This window comes from Mercurialis annua, linkage group LG7 (assembly GCF_937616625.2).
Source record: "Mercurialis annua linkage group LG7, ddMerAnnu1.2, whole genome shotgun sequence".
Lineage (NCBI taxonomy): Eukaryota > Viridiplantae > Streptophyta > Magnoliopsida > Malpighiales > Euphorbiaceae > Mercurialis > Mercurialis annua.
In genome coordinates this window covers 3,958,229-3,981,210 of record NC_065576.1, presented here as the reverse complement: position 1 = coordinate 3,981,210, position 22,982 = coordinate 3,958,229, and the positions used below count along the sequence as shown (strand labels likewise).

The 22,982-nt window shown below is 33.6% G+C and overlaps 5 protein-coding genes across 6 annotated transcripts; 2 read left to right on the top strand and 3 right to left on the bottom strand.

Annotated features, from left to right (window-relative positions):
* Positions 1-1,004: 1,004 nt before the first annotated feature.
* On the bottom strand, positions 1,005-2,457 carry LOC126655219 (uncharacterized). The gene is made up of 2 exons (XM_050349285.2): positions 2,280-2,457; positions 1,005-1,885 (listed from the first exon to the last, which is right to left on the bottom strand). The coding sequence occupies exon 2, from the start codon at positions 1,873-1,875 to the stop codon at positions 1,090-1,092; it is 786 nt and encodes a 261-aa protein (XP_050205242.1). The 5' UTR covers positions 1,876-1,885; positions 2,280-2,457; the 3' UTR covers positions 1,005-1,089.
* A 234-nt stretch (positions 2,458-2,691) lies between these two features.
* On the bottom strand, positions 2,692-4,291 carry LOC126655223 (SUMO-conjugating enzyme SCE1-like). Its single transcript, XM_050349291.2, has 5 exons — positions 4,208-4,291; positions 4,016-4,099; positions 3,761-3,919; positions 3,540-3,653; positions 2,692-3,015 (listed from the first exon to the last, which is right to left on the bottom strand). Exons 1-5 carry the CDS (start codon positions 4,274-4,276, stop codon positions 2,953-2,955), a joined length of 489 nt encoding a protein of 162 aa, XP_050205248.1. The 5' UTR covers positions 4,277-4,291; the 3' UTR covers positions 2,692-2,952.
* A 314-nt stretch (positions 4,292-4,605) lies between these two features.
* On the top strand, positions 4,606-6,535 carry LOC126655222 (uncharacterized). The gene is made up of 4 exons (XM_050349290.2): positions 4,606-4,684; positions 4,877-5,087; positions 5,177-5,284; positions 5,625-6,535. Exons 2-4 carry the CDS (start codon positions 4,899-4,901, stop codon positions 6,027-6,029), a joined length of 702 nt encoding a protein of 233 aa, XP_050205247.1. The 5' UTR covers positions 4,606-4,684; positions 4,877-4,898; the 3' UTR covers positions 6,030-6,535.
* A 1,242-nt stretch (positions 6,536-7,777) lies between these two features.
* On the bottom strand, positions 7,778-9,005 carry LOC126655462 (uncharacterized). The gene has a single exon (XM_050349662.2). It carries the CDS (start codon positions 8,800-8,802, stop codon positions 7,888-7,890), a length of 915 nt encoding a protein of 304 aa, XP_050205619.1. The 5' UTR covers positions 8,803-9,005; the 3' UTR covers positions 7,778-7,887.
* Positions 9,006-11,505: 2,500 nt separating this feature from the next.
* Positions 11,506-21,728, top strand: LOC126655461 (histone-lysine N-methyltransferase CLF). 2 transcript variants are annotated; one of them, XM_050349660.1, is made up of 17 exons: positions 11,506-11,756; positions 11,995-12,087; positions 12,183-12,511; positions 13,030-13,191; positions 13,987-14,071; positions 14,300-14,449; positions 14,533-14,580; positions 14,674-14,745; positions 14,844-15,529; positions 16,818-16,974; positions 17,087-17,310; positions 17,516-17,647; positions 18,025-18,115; positions 20,746-20,793; positions 20,866-20,994; positions 21,096-21,173; positions 21,267-21,728. In XM_050349660.1, the coding sequence occupies exons 1-17, from the start codon at positions 11,694-11,696 to the stop codon at positions 21,456-21,458; spliced, it is 2,739 nt and encodes a 912-aa protein (XP_050205617.1). In that variant the 5' UTR covers positions 11,506-11,693; the 3' UTR covers positions 21,459-21,728. The 2 variants fall into 2 exon arrangements, with proteins under 2 accessions (XP_050205617.1, XP_050205616.1); XM_050349659.2 differs by having other exon boundaries at positions 11,980-12,087.
* Positions 21,729-22,982: the final 1,254 nt, after the last annotated feature.

The following is a 22,982-nucleotide window of genomic DNA, read 5'->3' as shown; positions in this document are numbered from 1 at the left end:
TCCGGTCTAATCGTCCATCACTGCATTATTAATTATAATGCAGTCACACAGGTGCTGTGGAGGAGCTGATACACCAAAATTCAGACAATATCCACATACATCGCTGCAGATTAAGTTTAACATTTGTCTGATGAGAGAGATGACCTGAGAACATGACTGCTGATAGATCAAGAGAGATGGTAGTTTTTCATCTTTTACTACTCTTCTAAAAATATATACAAGGTACAAAAAATATTTTCTCACAGTTCAATAAGTCTGTGCAACAACTTTGATTGTATCTTCGGAGAAAAATAATAAGAAACAGATTGGTATATTCATTGATTTTAGAAGAAGATTGAACAAATTGACTTGCAAGTACTTATAACTTTTAAAGAGACATGAAAGAAATTGCAGGAAAAAAACTGTGGATGACAGATGCGAGTTGTTAATTAAACATGGTTAGCATTCTGAAAGCTGACGCGGAAAGACATAAATTCAGTGCTCTCTGTTGTAAACGTTTATGCCATATCAGCTTAGAGAGTGTACTAGCTGATGTAGTTAATAAGTGAAAATAGGTTACAAGTTTTCTTAATTCATGCAATCATAGATGCTAATTCATCAGAATTGATCAAACTGATGGGTTTGATTGATGTTAAAATATTGATAGTTTGCTTTGCAGTGAATTAGTCTATCATGTCATATTTCAGATTCAACAGTTTGTTCCTTTTAAATGATTTATTTGGTACGCAATGTTTTCTCAGGCTTTAAATCAGATCAAAACCTCGTGTTTCTAATTGGGAATAACATATTAATATATGAGGAGTGATAATGAGGAATCAATGACATTTAGTTTACATTTATTATTGGTAATCTACCAGCATCTACTGTTTGATCATTTCATCCACCTGGTTTTCTTAAGACTAATTACATCTTCTTAACATATTTTAAGTTTTTCCTGAAATGTTTCGCAATAAAAATAAATTGATAGGGCGCGGAATGCAAAATGAGAGAAATCTGAGTATATTCATTTGATGTTTGTATATATATGTTTTTTGTACAATTTGGTGTAAGATTGTATCTATGCTACAAAATTTTGATAGAAGAATTCCCCTAATGATTTAGACTATTGAGAAGAGAGACTCTGATTTTGACCAATCTCCTATATACACACTCTAACTCTTCCTCTGCTTCTTTGAGGCTCATCTCTAATGCCTCTAATTCTTTCAATATATTTGTTGGTTGATTGTTGGACTTCAAGATGAGTAATTCAGCATCGATCTTCTCCATTTCGTTGGCTTCAACTTCGTCTTCTTGTAGTGCACTCTTTGATTGCAGAAGTTTTGAGAAAATGGAGAGCTTTGATTTTGACTTTGGTGGGGAAATGAAAGATAAGATAGATTCAAACATTGAAATACTAATTTCCTCTACACTTTTTAGCAGGACTGCAATATTTGCCGATTCTGAGTTACTTTTGCTGTTCTTGCCTTGTTTCTTGAAACTTCTGAGATATTTGCAGATCAATTTATTCAATGTTTTCCTTGATGTCATGTATGCCTCAACTCCGTTTCTACTTCTTCGGAGAGATAATTCAAGTGCTTGGAGACATTCTCTCATCTGTGAGAAAAAATCTCTGGTGTTGCTGCATATATCCAACAAACTCAAGGATCCATTCAAGGCCTCTTCTACAGAGTTCTCACGGGAAAGAGATTGTTGGGTGAGTGATAGTTGAAGAAAATCATCAACACACTCATACAACTCTTTTAAGCCCGCTAATTTTTGGCCTATAGATAATGATGATTGTGATGCGTTTAGCTTGTAAAGTTGCGCCTCTAGACTTACAGTCAGAGGATGATACGTAGATGGCAAACTGATTGATCGAATATGAAATGAAGCCATTTGTTTTTGCCTGTTTTTGCAGAGAGAAAGTTATGAAAGATTTGAATGCACAAGTGATTTTGTTGTTCAAACCATCTCATTGTGCCTCTCTTATATATGGAAAGAAAATTGAGTAGAAACTATCAATCATTTTTCTCTATTGAGCTGTCATGTTTCTAGTTGTATGACAGATCCACCAATTTCTCATCATTAATGGATTATAGTATTTTAAAATTTGATATGTCCAACAAATTGCACATGCTTTGAATTAGAATCTGTGCATCTGTTAATAAAAATATGGTGTCCAATAGTGAGGTGTACATCTGATAGAGTTGTTTCCTACTTTGTTTCATGATTAATACAAAAGATCAATAAACTATATCTAAAATAATAAAATATATACATCCACGAGCGTAATAGAGTACCTTGATGATAACTATTAGGTGTTTAATTATTTGTCTGGCAGACATAGCTGCATATTTTATATGGTATTAGAGTCAATGCTTGTCCAAGTGCCTGCAACCATCATGCAAATTAAGTAAGGAACAAATATATATCATATGCATTAAATTATTAATTAATCACCTTAATAAAATGGTTTAACTAACAAAAAGACTTTAAAGATGCAACTCATTGTGAATGATGGGATATTTAAGAGATACAGCATTCATTTTGTTTATCACAGCATGACCTCTGATGCTATTTTTAATAAGATCATCTGCTAAGAGACTTAAAAGCCGATATGAGATTAATTCAGGGAAGAACATCAAAGGAATGACAGGCTGTTTTTGGGAATGTTCGCTGAGCTTTCCAGCAACGTTCAAATCAATTAATCACTTTACTTGAAAATTCTATAGATTAGTAGGTAAAGCTAGCATCTCATTTCCGCAACCCCTTCTACATCATTAAAATAAACAAACCCTTCGCAAGATTGATAAGTAAAATTCTTGTCAAGTAAAGCACAACCTTTGAGCAAGCAGTCTCACACAAAGGCCATAGACAATTACCAAATGCCAACAATTGTCCGGGGAAAAACTAGTTTACCATTACACATTTGCAGGCCGACAAACAGTTACCAAAGAACAGGTAGTTTTCACATTAGACAAGAGGGGGGTATTGCATAGCTTGCTGGCGTACCCTACTCTTGTACTCTGTAAGATTCTGCATTAAAATAAATTTCAAGCAGATTAGATGTCAGCGATAAAGAAAAATGTTTTGAGTGCATTCATCAAATAACAAACTTTTCTAGGAATTTAAGGACAGGCTAGCTTTCTCCACGCAGTGAAACAATACTGCCACAACAAGGCCACCAACTTAGCATAAATTTTACGACAGCAGAAGCAATTTCCAGCTTATTTGTACTATTTCAAGGACTTGTCATTGTCCATATACCATAAAAGGTATAATCAAACTTCTTCACCCTTTCGACTTAAGAACAGCTACATTTTTTAGTTATGACATTTAAGCCTTTATTTCTAACCACATCATACCATGAGGAGTGAAACAAACATCTCCGAATTTAAAATGTGCTTTCAGCTACATTTTTTAGTTATGGCATTTAAGCCTTTGTTTCTAACCACATGATACCATGAGGAGTGAAACAAACATCTCCAAATACAAAATGTGCTTTCATATTCTAATGCATTCCTAATGAAGCTATAAAACTACCCAAGAGTTCAGCATACCTGAATCAATACATGATAACCTTCAGTTTGAGCTGGATCAGCGGGATTTGGCTGGTATAGCAGATCCTGGATGCCAACTAGAATTTGCTTCAAAGTTATGTCCGGTCTCCACTCCTATATTACCAAAAACACGCTTAGCATACCATGTAGATAAGCAATTTCACGACACGTGCATTCCAAGAGCCTAGAAACATTACTTAAGAGCAAGCTAGGATGCTTACACTTTTCTTATGAATTTCAAGGATTGGCAATTTTACAGCTCCTGATGGGTAGATATTAGGGTGAAAGAAACCTTGCGGAAATTTACATTTTGGCGGTGTGCTAGGATAGTCTTCAGTGAAGTGCATCGTAAGCGGAAAGAAACCACCCTCCCAATCAGTCTACAGAGCCATTGGTAACAGCTTATCAAAGATATGCTGGTCGCAAATCTAGCAAAGCAAAGATGAGAAAAGCAGAGATGATAAAAGAAAACTTACACCAGCTTTTCCAGGTACAGTACAATGCCAGAGCATCAAATTCACCGTCCCATCCGGCAGGGCGTCTGGCTTCGCCACAAAACCCTAGTTCCCAAAATTCATAAAACATATTGGAAAAAAATCAGACATCATAACCAAAATAACGCTAAACAAAAACAACTTTAATTCGAAAATCAATGAAAATGTACGAACAGGAGGATGGTTTCTGCGCCAAGCCTTTCGATCCGCAGCAAGACGACCTCTAGCTATGCCATCCGACATTGCTGTGCGTAACGATTAGTTATTTAGCGTCGTCTCCGGTCTCTGTTTGTTTCTTTATGCTGAAACAATTCTCTTCTTTCCGAAACTACCCTCGCTGATGCATCAGAATTGGGTAAAATTTCTGAGATGCTTGCATATCAATAATGCAGCGGTCACACAACATTGCTGCATATTAAGCCGATTAGCGACGGTCTTTGAGGTCCCTCGCTGAAGCGGTGTTGAACTGAACGGGCCGTTTTGGTTTAAAATTTGCAGACGGATCTTTGAGATCCCTCGCTAATCCCTCGTCAAATTTTTAACCTATCGATTTCACTCAGTTTACATTGAAACTCCTCTCTTCTCATTTCATTTTCGCAAAATAGATTTTCCACTCCTCCGCCGCCGTTCTCTTCTCTGCGCCGTCGAAAGGTATATCCTCTCCTCTAGCTTCCATAGATTTTGTCTCAGTTTGGTTGAACCGAACAGACTCAATTCAGTTTGGAGAAATGAATTTTAGGGTTTTGTAGATTGGTTTGTAATTCAGTTTTATATTCTGTGAATTTGATTCATTTATTAGCCAAGAATTCTACTGACATGATTAATTAATTCCCCTTTAACTAGATTTACAGCTTCAAATCATACAATGGTTATGAATGCTGCCGGTCCAGAATCCCTGAGCATAGAATCCCCTGATCGCTGGGCGTCAGATAACGCAAAGCAGATATTAGAAAATGCTCGTGCTAATCGACTGAACGAGCCATCCGGACCCGGCATAGGCCCCGTGACCCACACCGAAGGTTCGAGGTCGGCGATACAGCTTGCAGAAGTTTTGGTATATGTGTAACGTTCATTTTATTATTTTGTTTAATAACGTTATCCTTATTGCTCTCTTTAACTCAAATTTTACTATTTGTTCTCCAGGCTACGGAGTTTGGTCATGAACCTACTCATATTGAGATGAATGTTCGAACAAATACGAAACCGGGTGATAGGACAACATTTATTGACCAGAGAACAAAAGATGTAGATGTAAGTGATAACAAAATATCGTATGTTAGTTTTAATATTTAAGTATGGATTTTTGGTTCAATCGATGTTGATTTTTGGTTTAATTGATTCATTTGTTGAGTTGGTATATTTGGATATGTAGTTTTTATTTGCAGGGTATCCTGAAAAATGGGTGATATTCATATTATAAGGGAAATGCTATCATATTTTCGTTAGAAATCTAAGTTGAAACACAAGTGTGTTTAAGTATTTAATTGTCTAGAATTATATTAAACTAAAATATGTTATCTAAATGAAGTTCATATTCAAAATAATTAATGTTTTATGTAATTGATGTGTCTAATGTTGATTTTTTTTGTAGGATCGTGATAATGAACGGCTTGTTGCGGCATCTCAATTGGTTGAAGAAATTGCAGAAACTCCACACGTTGACAAGGCGCAAATATTTCTAGGTGATGTTGATGGGATCAAGAAGCGGAAGATGTACGGCCTCGGATCTTGTGCATCGTCCTCTATCGGCAATTTGCCGCAGTCCAGTACACCCAGCCAACAACGAGATGGCTATAGATCGCTAGCAGAGTTGCGCGAGGAAATCCGTAATGAGTTACGCGAGGAGATCCGTGATGAGGTGCGCAAGGAGTTCACTAATGAGTTGCGCGATAAGTTGCTTTATGAGTTGCGCACTGATATGCGCATTAAGATGGATATCCAGATAAAGGAGACGCTGGAGCAGGTCTACGCTGATCGTAGACCGTCTCAATCCTGATGACACTGTTAGATTCCATCTTAAAACCAATTGGTATCAAGTGGAGGTGCCCAACTAATATTTAAACACATGTCCATTCACACACACAACCAATGTGGGATTTCCCACTTCAACACTCCCCCTCACGCGTAGCGTGTCCGGACTGAGTAACCAATCCCCCCTCAAGTGCAACTCACGTGGGCCGGGCCAAATTCAAATTGTGTGAATGGACAAGGCTCTGATACCATGTTAGATTCCATCTTAAAACCAATTGGTATCAAGTGGAGGTGCCCAACTAATATTTAAACACATGTCCATTCACACACACAACCAATGTGGGATTTCCCACTTCAACAGACACTACTGATCTATAGGTTAATTTCTGTAAACATATATTATGTTTTGGATAAACGTATTTTGCATGTATGGGTTTTATTAGTATTGATGTTTTCAGATTTTATTATTATGGATAAAAACGTATGTTTATATTATTATTATCAGGTTTATATATGCAAATTTTAAATATTATTTTAAATTATAATATATTCAGTGACAAAAAAATGAATGAGGGAAGCTAACCAAAAGTTATGTGGCCAATTCGGTTGGAAATTTACAGTAATTATCAATGGATTTGCTACGGCAGTCCGTTGCTAAATTACCGACAGAATAGCTAATTTGTTGCTAAATTACAGCCGGACAGGCTGTAGCCAATCCGTAGGTAATTTAGCGACGGTCTGGCTACAGTAAGCCATCGTTAATTTCTCCAAGATGAGAAGCAGAAATGCTCCGATCGATCACCAAACGACAATGGTGAGGAAATTGTTGCAAAACATTAAACATGACAGCTAATGTAGATCAAGAAAGATGGTAGTCTTTATGTTCTATTACTCTTCTATTTCTACATATAACATATGGAAATGAAATTCTTGAATATGAACCAGCAATGCTCTTTGTAAATTACAAATGGCAGCGTATCATCTTCGTTCAATCAGAATCTGCAACTGCAGCTTGCTCAACTTACTCTCACCAATCGGAGGTTGGAGGAGGCATTGGACAGATCAGTCGGGCTACTGGATATGTGTAGCAAGACTAGAGATTGTTTCTTGGAAATGAAAGAATTTGTCAGGAAACTTGAATTATCTCGTTGAAAAAGACGAGCTGGAGACTTTAGTGAAGTTGAAACAAAAAATTAACAGCAGAACAGATTCAGATTCAGATATAACAAACATGTTAACCGGTTCTGCTATGGAAAATTTGTCATTATCTGCAGCAAGCAAAGTTCCCATGCACAAGATTTTAATATGCCGGTGCCTTTATTGTGCTGCTACCATTACCAATAACCGTAGCAATTGAATGCCAAATGCAGCTTTTTCCTCATTGAATTTAACTACTTCAGTTTCTTAACCAGGTGTGTTGTATATAGGGAAGATTGTGTGTTCTCCATAGCCAGAATGATGTGAGCATCAACAGGGTTACGAACTTATGATGCTCAAGCTGTCTTTGGTCCGAAATGGAAATTCTCTAACATCTTGTAATGCTGATAGTCTATAAAAAGGTTATGGAAAACTTTTAGTTGATTTTATGAAAAAGTTTGATATCATATGTATTCATGATCTTGTTGTGAGTTATACATATATATTGTTTTTCAGTTGCATCAATAACTGAAGAAATAACAAAATTCAGATAAGATCCAAATACATAGCTGCAGATTATTTGTACTAAAATACTAAAATATGTCATAAAAGTAAATTGATAGGGCACAGAATGTTAAATGAGAGAAATCTGACTGATTATATTCATTTGGTATTTGTATATATGTTTGTTTATGTACAATTTGTTGTAAGATTATATGCTACAAAATTGTGGTAGAAGCAATCTCCTAATGATTTAGACTATTGAGAATAGAGACTCTGATTTTGACCAATCTTCTATACACACACTCTAAATCCTCTTCTGCTTCTTTAAGGCTCATCTCCAATGTCTCCAATTCTTTCAACATAGTTTTCCTCTGATTGATGTCAATGCTGGACTTCAGGCTAAGCAATTCAGCATCGATCTTTTCAACTTCATTAGCTTCGATTTCCTCTTCGGGTGATGCATTCTTTGGTTGCATAAACTTTGTGAAAATAGAGAGCTTTGATTTTGACTTTGGTAAAGAAATGAAAGATAAGATGGATTCGAACATTGAAACACTAAGTTCCTCTACAGATTTGAGCAAGACTACAAAATCCGAGTTATGTTTGCTGTTTTTGTCTTGTTTCTTCAAATTTCTGAGATATTTGCAGATCAACTTATTCAATGTTTTCCTTGATGCCATATATGCCTCAACTCCGTTTCCACTTCTTCGGATAGATAATTCAAGTTCCCGGAGGCATTCTCTCATTTGTGAGAAAAAATCTCTGGTGTTGCTACATATATCCAACAAACTCAAAGATCCATTCAATGCCTCTTCTACGGAGTTCTCATGGGAAAGAGATTGTTGGGTGAGTGCTAGTTGAAGAAAATCATCAAGACACTCATACAACTCTTTTAGGCCACTCAATTTTTGGCCTAATGATAAGGATGATTGTGATGTGTTTAGCTTGGAAAGTTGCTCCTCTAAACTTACAGTTATCGGATGAGATCTAGATGGCAGACTGATCGATCGAATATGAAATGAAGCCATTTGTATAGTTTTGTTTTTGCAATAGAAAGCTATGAGATTTGAATACAGAAGTGAGTTTGCTGTTAAAACCACCCCATGGTACCTCTCTAATATATATGGAAACAAAATAGAGCAAAAAGAATCAATCATTTGTTTTTATTGAGCTGTAATGTTGGTAGTTTTATAACAGATCCACCAATTTCTCATCATTGTCATCTTCTTATAAGGAGTAATCCGATTTAAGAAATAAAGAACGGATTAGAATATTTAGAAATTCGATACCTTGCTTCCATAGCACCGGCCAGGCACAGAGATCTCCAACTAATTGCACGTTCACTGAATTGGAATCTCTGCATGTACATATTATTATAAGTATGGTGAGCAATAGTGAGATGTACATCTGATAGAGTTGCTTAATTTCCAATTTAATAAATATACAAAGTTCAATAAGTATTATCTAAAATAATAATCCACGAGGGGAATTAATTAGCTAGTCTGCCAGTGCCAGACATAGGTGCATATATTATAATGTATTAGAGTCAATGCTTGTCTATTTATCATGCAAATGAAATATTAAGGAACAAATTTGTCAGGAACATAAAAATATTTTCTCACCTAATGAATCACCTTTACAAAATAATGCATTAATGAGATGCATGCAGTACTATATTCACCAAAATAATGCATTAATGAGACGGGACTGTCGCGAAACTTAGAACATGACAGGTAATGTAGTTCAAGAAAGATGGTATTCTTTATGTTTTATTGATCTTCTATATATGTATGTTTATGTAAGAAGTGGAAACAAAGGGCTTGAACAAGAACCGGACTCTCGTACGCAGGAGCTTGGAGGAGGCATTATACGACGGAATCTGTTAGAAACTTGTATTACCTATTCGAAGAAGACGACGAGGCAGAGACTTTAGTGAAGTTGGAATGTAAAGATGGCATGAAGAAAAAAAAACTGACCAAAGGAATTTGCATGTATGTAAGAAATTTGAAGAGACAAGAAATAAATTGCAGAACAGATTCAAACCATATATAACAATGTATTGGTTATTGATAGGATTGAAAACATTGGAGTGGAGTCTTGACTCTTGAAGAAGCAGAGTCACGGACACTTCATTAAATCAACGTGTCTTGTTTACTTGATGTTTTGGACACGAAACTTCACTTTTTACATAGAAAACTTTAAAATAAAACCGTTTTTCCGTGTGCAAGTGTCCCGTTCTCCTGTGTCCGTATCCGTGTCCGTGCTACCTAGGAGTTTGTTTATATATAATTTGTGAAAACCAGAGTTTCCCTTCTCGATATTCTAAACCATTAGTGATGGAGTTGCACTTCCACTGCAACTTTGTTCAAATTTGTAAGCAACTTACATGCATAAAACAAAGTGAATAATAATAGAAAAATTATTCTGTTCTCAATTTTTTACCATGATTAAATAAAAGTTAAAGATGAAATAAAATAAAGGCTTGATCTATGGAAAGGCTCATGCACTTTAATTTCTTTTTGGTCTTTATATAGGTTTTTTTTTACGGAAAAGAAATGTGCATTACATTCACGGTAAATTGTGTGTGAAACCGAATTTAAATGCTCACCTAACTTGACACGTTAGGTTGTTTGTTATTTACTGAATGAGAATTATCAATCACTTAAAATATGATGTGAAAAATAATTATGTTACTTATAGACCGCAATTTTCGTCCATAAAAACTCATCAAATTGAAAAAAAAAACTCACTCATCCAAAAAAATTCATTTCTTTTTACTTTTTTTGTTTATTATTTAAAGTTTTAAAATCGCCAACTTAACCCATTTCATATAATTTTCAATTTTAATTATAACCATTTGTTCAAATAGAGTGCAAGAATTCAAATATACCTTTCCTATTGTTTCGTAAAATAACCGTGGTAATAGTATACCTATCAACTGTAGTGGTCATACCTAATTGTAAAATTTTAAAAGACAAAATTAAGATATATGATGAAGAAAACAAAAGTTGAATTCACTTGTTAAGGAAATCATCTATCAAATTTATATGAAATTTAGTTGCATATAATCTGTTTTAATTTCATCAATCGTTATGAAATTTATTGTAATCAAACAGATTATTTATCTCATCGACCAACACAATCGTATACTTTTTTTCTATCAGAACATGGTTGTAGACCTCGGCCACTAATTTGTTTTTCATTAAACTAGTAGTTGAATTCGTTCAATGTTAGGTTGATTAAAGTCACCATTACTTGTTGACATAACACTCTATTAATCAATGTAATTATTTGATTAATTGATTCCTAACTACTTTCTCGTCACAAATTGATAGACAATTTAAGACAAATAAAAATACTTTAAATTAGTTTATTTAATTAAAATAAATTAATTTACAACAAAATATTAGTATTACTTTGTATTTTTAAATCTTGTATTTAGAAATATATTATACCAAAATAAATAAGGATAGATATGATTATTTTTTTTGTGATAAAGATAGAATCTAATTTCGTTAATTGTTATTTAAATCAGCCGAAATTACTTGATGCGCTAAGACTTTAAATCGAGACTTCATAAATGCACTTGGAAATGCTGATCAATTTGAAAAGAATAAATTATAAGTTTAGATTTTTAAAAACCATTATTAAACAAAAAAAATAGAAAAATAAAAAACAATTGCATATTGTTAGTCCAAAACAAACCAAACCCATAAACTTTGTCTATTTGCATAGTCTATAATTCAAAATTAAAAATCCCACCTATGCTTTTCCCTCCATTATTATAACACTATATCCACACCAAAACCTTTTTATTTATTTATATTCCATTTTATAAAATAAAATCCAACGAACTATTTACTACTTAATTTTCTTCTTAAAAACAAGAAAACCAAATTTTATAAACTTTAGGGTTTTCAACCCCACCCGCCAAATCCTCCTCAATCTAATAACTTCTCCTCACGGCATTGCTCCGCCTCCTGTATGAACCGGATCCCGGTTCCGATCCTCACCGCCGATTCGGCTCAAACTTCTCCCGCCTCCACTAATGGCGTCGAAAGCTTCGCCGTCCATTTCCGCTACTAGATCGGAGCTTCCCAAGGACTCTCCGGTAACACTCTAGCTCTCTAATTTCTGATCGTAATTATAGTATTATAGCCAGATCACTACCTGCATTATATAGCTCAGTTACTGTGTTTAAGCATTCTTAATTAACTTTTAAACAAATTATTTAGCTGATTTAGTTACTGGACTGTAATTTGACTTATCTTCTGTAATATTATCAGTAGAATTGTGTATCATACGTAGTTTTTAATTAATTTGTTGTTTAACAGATGATAAAACCTCAGGAAATATCACTAACAGTAACAGAAAAGGAGATATTAACTGTTATTGATTCTGTAAAGGAGCAAGTTGCAGCTAACCGGTGTGTTTCAATAAAGGTGCATTCCTGTGGTGTTAGTTTCAGATTAATGTGATGTGTTTTTATTTGTTTTTTTTAGTAATTTACGGAATTGTTTCCGTTTTATTATTTCAGAAAAGAATGGATGAGAATAAACAAAAGCTGGTTGGTGTTACAAACCAATTGTATAAGATGTCCAAGGAGAGACGAAATGGCTGCTGGATACAAATTAATGATAATAGTGTTGATTTACTAACAAAGAGGCAAAAAGATGCCCTTGGTATGCATACTGGTATTGATTCAAGTCATGGTGATAAGGATAGCAATTACTCTCAAGAAGATGGTCATGCTTCTACTGCGGTTCTTTTGGGATCGAGTATTCCTGTCAAGAATGCTGTTCGGCCTATTAAGCTCCCAGAGATCAAGAGATTGCCCCCTTATACTACATGGGTCTTTTTGGATAGGTGCTTACATTTGTTTATTTATTTTGGTCACTAGAAGTCACTTAAAAAGTTCCTTTCGTCTATGCATGACTACATTGTGGTTTATGTAATGTTATATTGATTAGCTTCATTTACTAGCACGCAAGATTATTAATTTCTTAAAGCATCGCGCCTTTTTTGTTGCTTCAGATGGTTTGTTTTCACTCCACTTTGAAATGCATGTCCAATTGCACTGAATGAGTCAAACCCAGCGAATAGCCTTTCTCTGATTTATTGTTGCTGGATAGTTATTAGTTTGTTCAATGGTACTCTCACTAGTGCCTGCAGTGTGAGAAGTTATGGACTGTCATTCTCTGTGGTGATAAGTATGATGTTAAATTTGTGCTCGTCAGATTTGTAGTTTCTTGATCTCTAAATTTAAACTTCATGTTTTTGGAAAATGATATTGTGGATTTGTATATTTTATTTTCGTCTATTCCATTTTGTAATAGATTTTCATTAATAGTTTACCTTAGTAATTTATGATGTACCCAATGCAGAAATCAAAGGATGATGGATGATCAGTCTGTGGTTGGGCGTAGGAGAATATATTATGATCAAAATGGCGGGGAAGCCCTAATATGCAGTGACAGTGAGGAAGAAGCAATTGAGGATGAGGAAGAAAAGAGAGCCTTTATAGACTCTGAAGATTTTGTCCTTCGGTTGGTATAATCACATTATCTAATATGAGCTATTGCTATTATGTCTTCTCTTTCCATTAGTATTCTGTATATTCCTTTTCTTGTTTTTATATTGCTTCGTTCAGTGTGACACTGTTTGCTATATATGCCATTTTAACTTCTTATCAAGTTAATTTTTTTTTTATGACAAGGTTATATTTTTCCTTTTTCGCTTAATTCCTAAATATTTGATTTGAAAGATTTTGATGACTACTTATGCTATAGTAATTACTTATTATTGTTTTTTCTTATTTATCAATGTTTTTTGCTCTTCTTGATTTTGCATGAAGCAATTCTTAATCGCTTTTACCTTGTTACTCCAATTAAGTATCTGTATGATTATCATGTGTACTTCGTGCACTAATTTTGTGCCGATGGAAAATTTGATACTGAATTAGCTATCACGGTCTTTTGAATAATAAAAGAATTTGCACAGATCTTGATTCATATCTTTCTATTACAATAAGTTTGTTTTTTCTCTTTGGTGATTCCTCTATACTAAAAGGAACTCTTGACTAGGTTTAACTCTAGCATGGTCACTTTAGGAATATTCTCTTAATTTTAGGTAAGTTTGCTCCTTTTTTTGACTGAAGAGAGGAGGCCGGAGAAGTTATAGATATGCTTACCAATTTAGTTGAGAAGTCTAAAAATAAGAAGCATATTCTAGAGTTCATGTTCTGATTTTAAACTTTTTATTACACTTTGCAAGGAATTTCTGTGGTTTACTGTATAATATGAAGTAAAACTGATTATGCTTGTTGGATTTTGTTTTTCCAGCATGACTGTCAAAGAAGTTGGTTTGTCTGACTCTGTGATGGAATTACTGGCACAATGCTTTTCTAGAAGCCCTTCTGAAGTCAAGGTATGCTTCTGTGGGGATGATGTGATAACTTATGTTCTTTTTATTTAATTTTTTTCTATGCCTTTGAGTTCTTTATTTGAAGCCTGACTGAAGAAGCAATCTAGTTGTATCTTGCATATTATACTCTGATAAAAACTGGTCATTGTGTAAGCTTTGGTCCAGCTGTTTTCCCATTTTCTTTTTGCTGGCTTTACACAGATATGAAACACCATCAAACATCTTATACAGGCAAGATATGAAGTTCTTTCTAAGGAAGAGCAGGCTTTAGGAGATCCACAGATTAGAGATGCTGAAGCACAGACAGCAAATTCCTTTGCAGACAAAGATCTTGAAGCTGCTTTGGATTCTTTTGACAATCTATTTTGCCGTCGATGTCTTGTAACATTCATGCACTCCAAACTTCACGTTCTTGTACTATCTTATAATATTTAATGAGTTTAATGTTCTATTTGTATTTACAGGTCTTTGACTGTAGATTGCATGGATGCTCTCAGGATCTTGTCTTTCCTGTAAGTTGATTATGTAAAGAGTAATTGTCAAGATGTTGCACGAGTGTCTGGTGGGAAAATCTTTCATGTTACGCTAATACAACATATTGATAGGCTGATAAACAACATACATGGAACCATCCGGTTGAGGAAAATGTACCATGTGGGCCACATTGCTACAAATCGGTATATGTCTAATGCTCATTCATCTCTTCTGTTTTATTGGGCTTTTCCGGTTTACACATTGGTAAAAATATATATAAGCAACTTCCACTTCATGTCAGGTTTTGAAGTCGGAAAGAATTGATACTGCAAATTCTCCTGAGTGCCATGATATTGGAGAAAATTCTGTGCAGATATCGTTGAAGAAGAAATCTTCTGCTCAATCTGCCAGGAGGAGGGTGAAGTCCAGCCAAAGTGAAAGTGCTTCCTCAAATGCAAAAAATGTTTCAGAGAGCAGTGATTCAGAAATTGGACCTCAGCAAGATGCAGCTTCTCCCTCAAAGGCTAAGCTTGGTGGAAAATGTCAGAGGAACAGCAAGCGAGTGGCTGAACGAGTTTTAAATTGCATGCGTAAAAGGCAGAAGAAGACGGTGGCTTCTGATTCCGATTCTGTTGCTAGTGGAGGTCTTTTACAAGGTGAAGTAAAACTTAGATCCACTTCATGCAAAGAAAATGAGGATGCTAGTTCTTCTTCCCATAAAAAAGCTAAATCTCCAACAAATGTACGGTCTAGGAGGAAGGATTCAACAATTCAGGATGACAATAATTTAGTGCAGGAGGAACTTCATGATGTTCCTCCAAGGGAGATCATTGCAGATCCACCTGCCTCTAGTAGTGATAACACATTAAGGAAAGAAGAGTTCATAGATGAAAATGTATGTGAAAAAGAGTTGAATGATAACAGATCATGGGGAACTTTTGAGAAAAGCCTATTTGAGAAAGGCATAGAGATCTTTGGCAGGAACTGGTCAGTATGTTTCTTTTCTGTGTCTGCTATCTATTGCTTTATTAATTCCTTTTATGCTTTTGAGTTTGTTTTTTACATTTAAAATAAAATTAAATGTGTGATGGCTTTGTGGAACATTTTTTTCTCTTCTTTTTTCTAGATCTGCCCTTTATTTTTGGAAAAGATTGAAATAGAAAATGAGAGGGAAAAAATGCAAGACATTGTTGGTTGCTCATCAGTTGCCCAAAGCATTATTCAAATTGTACAATATGGTTCCCATTTTTATTTTCAGTTTGAAATACTTTTCTGAATGTTGGAAATAAAGTGCAACATGTATCTAAGATAAGTGTAGCGGAGATTAGAGTGTTAAGATGGATGTGCGGCTATAGAAAAATAGATAGAATAAGTAATGAATGTATTCGGAAAAAAATAGGAGTTAGTTCTATTGAGGATAAGTTATGAAAATTTAGATTAAGATGGTTTTATCATGTGAATCGTAGACCAGTTGATGCTCCAGAAAGGTTGAATATATTAAGACGGAGGAAGTGAAGAGAGGTAGAGGAAAACCTAAGCAAATTTGGAATAAAGTAATTCAAAATGGCTTAACAATTATTTCAGAAGAGATTGTCCAAAATCATACTGAATGGAAAAGGAAAATCCATGTAGCCAACCCCAATTAACTTGGGATTAAGGCTATTTGATGTTGATGAAATATTTTATGTTATTTTGTTATCATTAGTCGAGGTTTAAGTAATTTTATGAGAAATTAAAATCGGTGACTTGATGGGGTAGCTATTTGAACTAATTTTACGCGAATTCCACTGTAAAACTGAATAGTATATTATTCACTAAAACTATCCGATAATCCTACAGAAATCAATTGAAAGCTAAAACATGGCAAGGTTTTGATACATTATATTACAGTAATAAAATCTTACATTTCATAATGGTTTTGATTCAGCCAGTTGAAAGAAGGATTTCACAACTGTTGCATCATAAAAGTGAAAATGTAAACAAGATCTAGTAATTAAGTCTTAAAACTTTTGGGCACCGTGTTAATGCTATAACAATTAAGCTCAAAACTTCTGCATTGGCCTTGAAAAATTAACTTTATGCAATGTCTCATGGTATAGTTCTTGAAGGTTGAAAGAAGCTGTCTTGAAGCAAACTTTACTTGGTGCAATATAGCATTTTCTTTTCTTTTCAAATATTAGTTTAGGCATTGTAGCTCACACTTTGAACATTCTGATACCAAGTATAAGTGTTGCCTTTTTATTATTTTTATAACATTGATTTTTTTCCATGGCAGTTGTTTAATTGCTAGAAACCTTTTGAATGGTTTAAAGACTTGTGGGGAGGTATTCCAATACATGACTTGCTCTGATAATCGACTGGCCTGCCTAGCAGGTGATGCTGCAAATTCTCTTGGTGAAGGGTATTCCAAGTTTGACTTTAATGGAGCGACGGTTAGTAATTTTATATAAGTTTCTATATCTTGTGTAAGAGTCATTTTTCTGGTGACCTTCACATCTATAACTTTTCCACTGGTGTGGTTGGGTTTGTTTAAATTGACATCAGGGTAACAATGAAGTAAGAAGAAGATCAAGGTTCCTACGCAGAAGAGGAAAGGTTCGCCGGCTGAAGTATTCTTGGAAGTCTACTGCTTACCATTCTATTAGAAAACGGATTACCGAGAGAAAAGATCAGCCGTGCCGCCAGTATAATCCATGTAATTGCGGAACTGCTTGTGGAAAGCAGTGTGCATGTCTGCAGAATGGCACGTGCTGTGAGAAATACTGTGGGTGAGTACATTTATAACAAGCAAAGGATATATCAGGACATTTTAACTCGTTTTGTTACCCACAAGTGCGATTTCATTCACATTTTTAATTATGAAGTACCATAAAGCTGCATTCTTTCTTTGAATTAAGTTTATGGTTACTGTGGAAACTCAAAGATGGTACTGATACAAGAATGGTGTCAACTAATACATACATTTTCATCCAGATGTCCAAAGACTTGCAAGAACCGATTTAGGGGCTGTCACTGTGCTAAAAGTCAATGTCGAAGTCGTCAATGTCCATGCTTTGCTGCAGATAGGGAATGTGATCCAGATGTGTGCCGGAATTGTTGGGTCAGGTGTGTCATTTTGATCCTCATATATAAGAAAATTGAATAAAGCGTTACACTGGAATACTAATTTAAACATTTTCAAGCATTTTGCTCTCATGATAATGATCAACTTGATGATTTTACTGTAATCATTACCCTTGTTGCATCTTCAGCAATGTTTTTTTACTGCTCAAATGTGATATAGATTATAACAGGATAGAAGATTGTTTCTTGCTATGAAAGAAATATAAAGTGTTTAGCTTCATAATATCTGACAGTTATGTCTTTCTTGACTGTCCAAATATACCTCGTCTTTCTATTTGCTTCCTTTCTCTCTCACTTGCCTAATTTTGAAAATTGTTACTATTTTGATTTTTGAGCTGATTAGGTTCAATTCTTTGTAGTTGTGGCGATGGTACTCTTGGGATTCCCAACCAAAGAGGTGATAACTACGAATGTAGGAATATGAAGCTTTTTCTCAAACAACAACAGAGGGTAACTGTGTTCTTTCTGTTTGTATTTATTTTTATTGGGTACTGTATGGAGATACATGCATGTCAGTCTTCCACCATGAACATTTTAGGACTCAGTTCTTTTAAGTAATACTAGTTTCGCATTACGTGCTATGCACGTGGCTCGTAACGTAACTCGTCAATGAACATATTAGTAAATTTATTATAATTATATTAATTTTTTATTTATAATTAATATTAAATTAGTTAAGAATTTTTGTAAAAGTATATATAATATATTCAGTTATTAAATTTTTTTTCATACTTCTTTTGGTTTTATAATAATCATAATTAAATAATTAACTTAATTTTACTAATAATATTTTTAAAAATAATAAGATAGAAATTTAAATAATATTATATTGATCAAATACAATACTTTAATTTTGTAGTTCAATCAAACTAAAAGATAGATATTCCTACTAATTTGGAGACAATTTAGTTATTTTTTACATACTAAAAACTAAATTGGAGATAATTTAGCTAATTTTTATATTTCGAACATTTCATAAAATTTTAACTTTTGACGAAAAAAGTTAATATTAAAAAAATCTCTACTCGATTAACAGGTTGAGTATATAATATATTAAATAATTCAAATGTTAAATAATTAAAAAATATAAGTATTCTCTTTTTCACATCCACAATAGAAGTAAAAAAAAGAGGCTAAACTATCTTAAAACCACTACTATTTTAATCAATCTAAACTGAAAAGGATTATTCAGTAAATTTGCTTGTCCCCCCCCCCCCCATCCGTGCTTTTATATATAGTATAGATTATATCAATTTTTCAATTTATAATTAATGTTAAATTAGTTAAGAATTTTTGTAAAAGTAAATATAATATATTTGGTTATAAATTTTTTTTCCATACTGAATATATTCTTCTTTTGGTTTTATAATAACCATAATTAATTAATTAACTTAATTTTATTAATAATATCCTTAAAAATAATAAAATAGAATTTTAAATAATAATATATTGTCCAAATACATTATTTTAATTTTGTAGTTTAATCAAACTAAAAGATAGATATTCCTACTAATTTGGAGACAATTTAGTTATTTTTCACATACTAAAACTAAATTGGAGATAATTTAGCTACCTATTCTAATTAGGACTTTAATTATAATAGTGATTAATTTAAATAACTAATTAGTTAATGACTATAAAACCTTTATTTAGTAGTAAACTGAAAAGGATTATTCAGTAAATTTGCCAATCCCCCCCCCCCCCATCCGTGCTTTTATATATAGTATAGATATAGATGTTAGTAGGAAATTAGACCTAAAATAAATGCTCTTTTTGTACTAAGCATTATGTGCTTGGTATACTTCAGAGCTTCTTATTAGGCTAAATGTGTAAAAGTGTTGAGCACAGGTATAGTCCAGGGTGTGGAACTATTATTATATTCAAATATGAGCTTGATTGAGATGAAATTATTATGTGCTTGGTATACTTCAGAGCTTCTTATTAGGCTAAATGTGTAAAAGTGTTGAGCACAGGTATAGTCCAGGGAGTGGAACTATTATTATATTCAAATATGAGCTTGATTGAGATGAAATTATTATGATGGACTGTAATAAAACAATAGTAGATCTCATACTGTCAAATGAGTGTACAAATACAAATACACATGAACATAAAATTGAGCAGGAGAAAAGCAAGTGTGTTGAAGCAGTGATGAAATTATGAAAGCTTATTAGTGAGTCACAATAACCTTCAGAAACTTTATCATGAAGGCGAGCTTACATAAGATATTTTTTTGTAATTGATAATAACTAGGTTTTTTTACTAGGACTGATTTGAGTATATCCTAGCTCGTATGGAGTACAATTTATTTTTAATTGACTCTAGAAGTACAATCTATAAGCTGTTACAATGCCTTAACACAGAAGTTATTCTTGGGGGTTTTTTCAACATTTTTTTTTTTCAGTTTTGATGTTCGTACAATTTTCGTGTAATATTTTTATAGGATATGAACAACTGACATGCGAAGTCTTATAAGAAACATTTGTATTATATAATTATGAAGTACTTTTAAGCTATAAAGCATAGAGATTGAATATGTATGGGAGTTGAGGCTTGGAATGAACCAAGCTGTTTGTCAGCTTCTTAGAGCTGCTGAGCTCTTAAAGGTTTTGCTTGAGCTCATTCATTAGGACTAATGTCCTAACTTATGCTTGCTTATAAAATTGTCTAGCAATTCAGCAAAAGTGGAGTTCAATGAAACTTGTTTATTTCAGACCGTTTACCAACTTAATAGGCTGGTAAGATAATTTGGCTATAGACAAAGTAGATGTATTATGAATCAGGTTATTCGTTGAGAATTATTTCTTACATAAAAAAGAAATGAGTACGGACTACATGCATTGTTAAGGATTCAATCCTTAATTGGATTATTGAGTTTATTGTTTACCTTGACATATGGTTTTGAATTTATTCACAACGTCTGATCATAATACCCATTATGACACCTGCCAACGTTTTGTATGAGAATTTTCGTACTGATATTGTAATTTTTCTTTTTGATAAATTCTGCCTATCATGAGCCACTGATTTTTTTTTTTCTGCCCTGGTGAAACCTTGACTTGATTCTCATATCTGTGCAGGTTTTACTTGGAAGATCTAATGTATCTGGTTGGGGAGCTTTCTTGAAGGTAATATTCACAATTGATCTTGTTATTCGCTTGGGTTTCACCTTGATGATGAATTGTTTGACCACCTTTCAGAATAGTGTTGGCAAACATGAGTATCTCGGTGAATACACTGGAGAGCTGATTTCACATAGGGAAGCAGATAAGCGTGGAAAAATATATGACCGTGAAAACTCATCATTTCTCTTCAATCTAAATGATCAGGCATGAACTTTTTTTATATCACATTCAGATCTCACATGAAAAATCAATCTGCATCTTTTATTTCGTCTCTCGCTCTCATGATTCAAATATTCATTATGCAGTATGTTCTGGATGCCTACCGAAAGGGTGACAAACTGAAGTTTGCAAACCACTCGCCAGACCCAAATTGTTACGCAAAGGTATCGGGATGATTGTTTTGCACTTGGGATGTCCGTCTGATAAGTGAAAACTTTGCATTGACATTTTGCAATTTCCATCCATTTCGGTGGCAGGTGATGATGGTTGCAGGGGACCATCGAGTGGGCATATTTGCCAAGGAACGAATGAGTGCTGGAGAAGAACTTTTCTATGATTATCGTTATGAACCCGACAGAGCTCCTGCTTGGGCAAGGAAGCCTGAAGCATCTGGATCAAAAAAAGAAGACGGAGCTCATACAGGTGGTCGTGCCAAGAAGGTTGCTTAATTTGGAGTATATTTATATTCTCGATTTGCAAATTTATCATTCTTTTATAGGTACAACTTTTGTCATTCTAATCGACCCCATAGGAGCACGCAGAGTCATTTTATTGTCATCTCCACCGGTAACTTCTTTGATTTTGCTCCCAATTAATGTTGATTAATGAGCAAATTGTATTCAGTACAGCAAAAGAAAACTATTATTTCATTGAATCAAATACTTTCTAACATCAAAACATTCAAAAATCAATGGTTAAGAAAATTTGTTTCTTTTTCAGTGAGACAAGGGTTGTTTGTACCCTACTTTGTTTTTCTTTTTATCATCTTTTCTCTTTTTTCCTGTCGGGTTGAAGAAGATATGGACTTAGGATACCATGTCCCAGCTGACCCATATGACTTTTACAATAGGAGATATTTCTTTATGTTCTTCCATTAGAATAGTAGAAAACTTTGGCTTGTTGAGTGAAGAGGAAGACAACTTTTGTAATTTTTTTCTGGCTAGGGGTTTGCATTCGGTTCTAATCAAACTGAAATTTTAATTTTCTTCAAAATTATACTGAATTGAATTTATAAGAATATAGAAAATTTCATATTAAACTGAATCAATTTTTTTTTTGGCTCAGTTTTAGGTTTGGTTTGTACAGAAATATTAACTGAATTTTTTTTGCTTCCATAATTGAACTGAAATTTAATTTAATTTAATTTAGGCTTAATCATTAAAAAAATATCTTATCTTTTCGATCTTTTTCTTTTATGACCACATCTTTCAAAATTTTCAATTTTAGTCCAATTTTTAATTCACTTTTAATTGTAGCCATTTGTTCAAATTGGAGTGAAAAAAATTGGAATGTGTTGTTTATATTATTTCAATTTGCATATTTATCATAAATTTTAAAAATGAAGTAATATGAGAGGTTTATTTGAACTTTTTTTCGTTCTAGTTTGGACGATAAGTTACAAATGAAAGTAAAAACTGAAAATAGGCTAAAATTAAAGATTTTTAAAAGATGTGATCATAAACAAAAAAATAGAAAAGATGGAATATTTTTAAGTGATTAAGTCTTTAAATTATAATGTTGATCAAACTAAACTGAATTCATGGATTTGGTTTACTTTTCGATCTTATTTCTGTTTATGCTGGCATAGAATTAAAGCAATTGGATTTAGAAATAGCCAATTAGCTGAGATTTGTGCTTCATAGAAAAAGAAGTGGTCACTGGTATGATTAGTGTAAAAGGGTAGGGATTAAAAAGAGAATGATATTCTAATTGTATAATTAAGGTCTAATAATTAATAATTAATAAAGGGGGTCATACTTAATATGTATGCTTTTAGTTTCTTTTAGAAAAGAAAAGGCATGCAATTATGTTAGTTGGAGGAGAGATTTTGTTGGGGTCCATTCCTACCGGTGAAGTCTTATCTTTTAGTATATTCTTCCCTTTTTGGCTTGCAATTAATTAAGGAGTGTTGTATGCATTTCCTACTAGTCTGAACCGCCCAATCCCACTGCAATGTAAATATTCAAATGATT

Excerpts from the sequence above, each read along its gene's own strand:
- LOC126655219 (XM_050349285.2), bottom strand. The coding sequence starts at position 1,875 with ATGGCTTCATTTCATATTCGATCAATCAGTTTGCCATCTACGTATCAT.
- LOC126655223 (XM_050349291.2), bottom strand. The coding sequence starts at position 4,276 with ATGTCGGATGGCATAGCTAGAGGTCGTCTTGCTGCGGATCGAAAGGCT. Across the intron at positions 4,100-4,207 it reads GGCGCAGAAACCATCCTCCT|GGTTTTGTGGCGAAGCCAGA; the intron begins GTTCGTACATTT and ends TTTGGGAACTAG. Across the intron at positions 3,016-3,539 it reads GTTATCATGTATTGATTCAG|AATCTTACAGAGTACAAGAG; the intron begins GTATGCTGAACT and ends ATTTTAATGCAG.
- LOC126655222 (XM_050349290.2), top strand. The coding sequence starts at position 4,899 with ATGGTTATGAATGCTGCCGGTCCAGAATCCCTGAGCATAGAATCCCCT. Across the intron at positions 5,088-5,176 it reads TACAGCTTGCAGAAGTTTTG|GCTACGGAGTTTGGTCATGA; the intron begins GTATATGTGTAA and ends TTTGTTCTCCAG. Across the intron at positions 5,285-5,624 it reads AGAGAACAAAAGATGTAGAT|GATCGTGATAATGAACGGCT; the intron begins GTAAGTGATAAC and ends TTTTTTTTGTAG.
- LOC126655462 (XM_050349662.2), bottom strand. The coding sequence starts at position 8,802 with ATGATTGATTCTTTTTGCTCTATTTTGTTTCCATATATATTAGAGAGG.
- LOC126655461 (XM_050349659.2), top strand. The coding sequence starts at position 11,694 with ATGGCGTCGAAAGCTTCGCCGTCCATTTCCGCTACTAGATCGGAGCTT. Across the intron at positions 12,512-13,029 it reads ACATGGGTCTTTTTGGATAG|AAATCAAAGGATGATGGATG; the intron begins GTGCTTACATTT and ends TACCCAATGCAG. Across the intron at positions 16,975-17,086 it reads TTGACTTTAATGGAGCGACG|GGTAACAATGAAGTAAGAAG; the intron begins GTTAGTAATTTT and ends AATTGACATCAG.